Raw genomic sequence first — 1,677 nt, forward strand, 5'->3', positions numbered from 1 at the left:
CTCGTCGACAATCTCGTCATCACCATCGTTGTCGTTATTGCCCTCGTTACTGCCATTGTCGCCCTCGTTGCTGCCGTTGTCACTTTCGTTGTCCTCAAAATCGTCATCGGATCTAATATCGTTGAAGTGCCTCTCGAGAAGACTCTTTCTCTGAGACCCATCTGAGATCAATGGTCAAGAACGATTCCGGCACAAGAGTGAGTTTACCGGCTCGAGAACAGGAGGAGTTAGGAGCATTCTCTTCACCGGTCCTATGCTCGGCTTCCGCCGAGCCCTCTGAGGGTTTCTCTTTACGCATCTTTGAAGAGCGAGACGATGAGCGCGTCTAAGGGGAACAACTTCCGCGACGAAGTCAAAAGAAAAGGGGGGGCATTACCTGACGAGGCTTAGTGAGTTCGGCTATGCCCGCCGCATCCTGAGATGGTTCACCAGAGACCGTAGGGGCTTCGCCGGACTGATCAGCAGCTGCAGCACCCTCAGAGGGCTTGCCTGGAGCACCAGTATCTCCTGAGGCCTCGGTAGGAACTAGAGCTTCCTTGGGTGGCCTGCCAGACTTTGTAGGCGGCGACATTGAGGTCTGATGAAACCTGAAAAACCCGAGAGGGACGATGACAACCTCAGCCCAGGCTTGCAAAGCAAGAGAGGAAGAGAACTCGAAGGTTCCGCATTTGAGAGGCCCAAGGGCCGCGAATGTATGGAGAGAACCCGAAGGCTGAGAGTATAAATGACCCGAAGGTCAAGAGGAAGAGGACTCGAGAGTCCAACAAGTGAGGGCCCGAAGGCCAGGCCTTCAAGGCCTAGATCAAGCAGGCTCGAAAGCCAAGAGCAAGGAGGGGGGGACTCGAGATCCACGTAAGAGAAGGAATGGGAGGGGTCCCCCCTACGGGGGGTAAAGCCCATCAAGCATGCCTCACTTGAGCTTCGAGGACGTAACCAGACGGGGAGGTCCTGACGAATACCATAGAGAAGACGAGTGGAAAAAAAAGAAATCTATGGACCGAACGGTCCCATTTTCCAACGAGGCTTCGAACAAAATCGATCACGCTACGTGATGAGCGAGCGCCCTGACCGGGCGTACCCAGCTCAAATCCACTTGGAGGCATTTCACCGCGGTGGAAACCAAGTTGCACTTGGTTTTCACCTAGCAAAAAATGTATCTACCTCTAGACTCTTATCCTATATAAGCCCTACCATTTCAGCGAATTCGCTGTCGTTGCAGCCATCATTTGGGAAGAGACCTCTTACGAAGAGTGCGAACGATACCATTACTACGCCGACGTTCTTGTCAAAGCGCTGGGCTACGTATGCAAGAATGCGAGTCAGCTTAATATCATCGTCCTTGCTGAGGTGCTCCGCGATGCTGTGAGCCACTCCCCTAGCAACATGAACAGGGTGGCGATTCTCATGGGTAGAGATGAGATCCTCTGCGTCTTCCAGACAGCGTGTCCGAGTGGTTAAGGAGGTGGACTCGAAATCCACTAGGCTATGCCTGCGCAGGTTCGAATCCTGCCGCTGTCGTATGTCTGATGGCGGATGGGTTTTCAAGACATCTGAGCAGTCTCGTTTTCGAATCTCATAGCGACTCCGATGGACATAATGAGCGAGTAGGATGCGAACGAACTGATGCGCATGACATTTGAGGAACATTGATGACGATTGATGTATATCCCAAAAAAT

At 52.5% G+C, this 1,677-nt stretch overlaps 1 protein-coding gene and 1 non-coding gene across 2 annotated transcripts; one reads left to right on the forward strand and one right to left on the reverse strand.

The window, feature by feature from the left end:
* Positions 1 to 246: 246 nt before the first annotated feature.
* On the reverse strand, positions 247 to 571 carry Pmar_PMAR012863 (hypothetical protein; the record flags this gene model as incomplete). The annotated part of the gene is made up of 2 exons (XM_002768359.1): positions 247 to 325; positions 377 to 571. Coding segments are annotated over 2 exons (274 nt in total), but the record flags the coding sequence as incomplete, so codon positions are not given.
* Positions 572 to 1,436: 865 nt separating this feature from the next.
* Pmar_PMAR012864 lies at positions 1,437 to 1,518 on the forward strand. The gene has a single exon. It is a non-coding gene; the product is annotated as a tRNA-Ser (tRNA).
* Positions 1,519 to 1,677: the final 159 nt, after the last annotated feature.

Source organism: Perkinsus marinus (assembly GCF_000006405.1).
Source record: "Perkinsus marinus ATCC 50983 genomic scaffold scf_1104296968460, whole genome shotgun sequence".
In the NCBI taxonomy this organism is placed as follows: Eukaryota; Perkinsozoa; order Perkinsida; family Perkinsidae; genus Perkinsus; species Perkinsus marinus.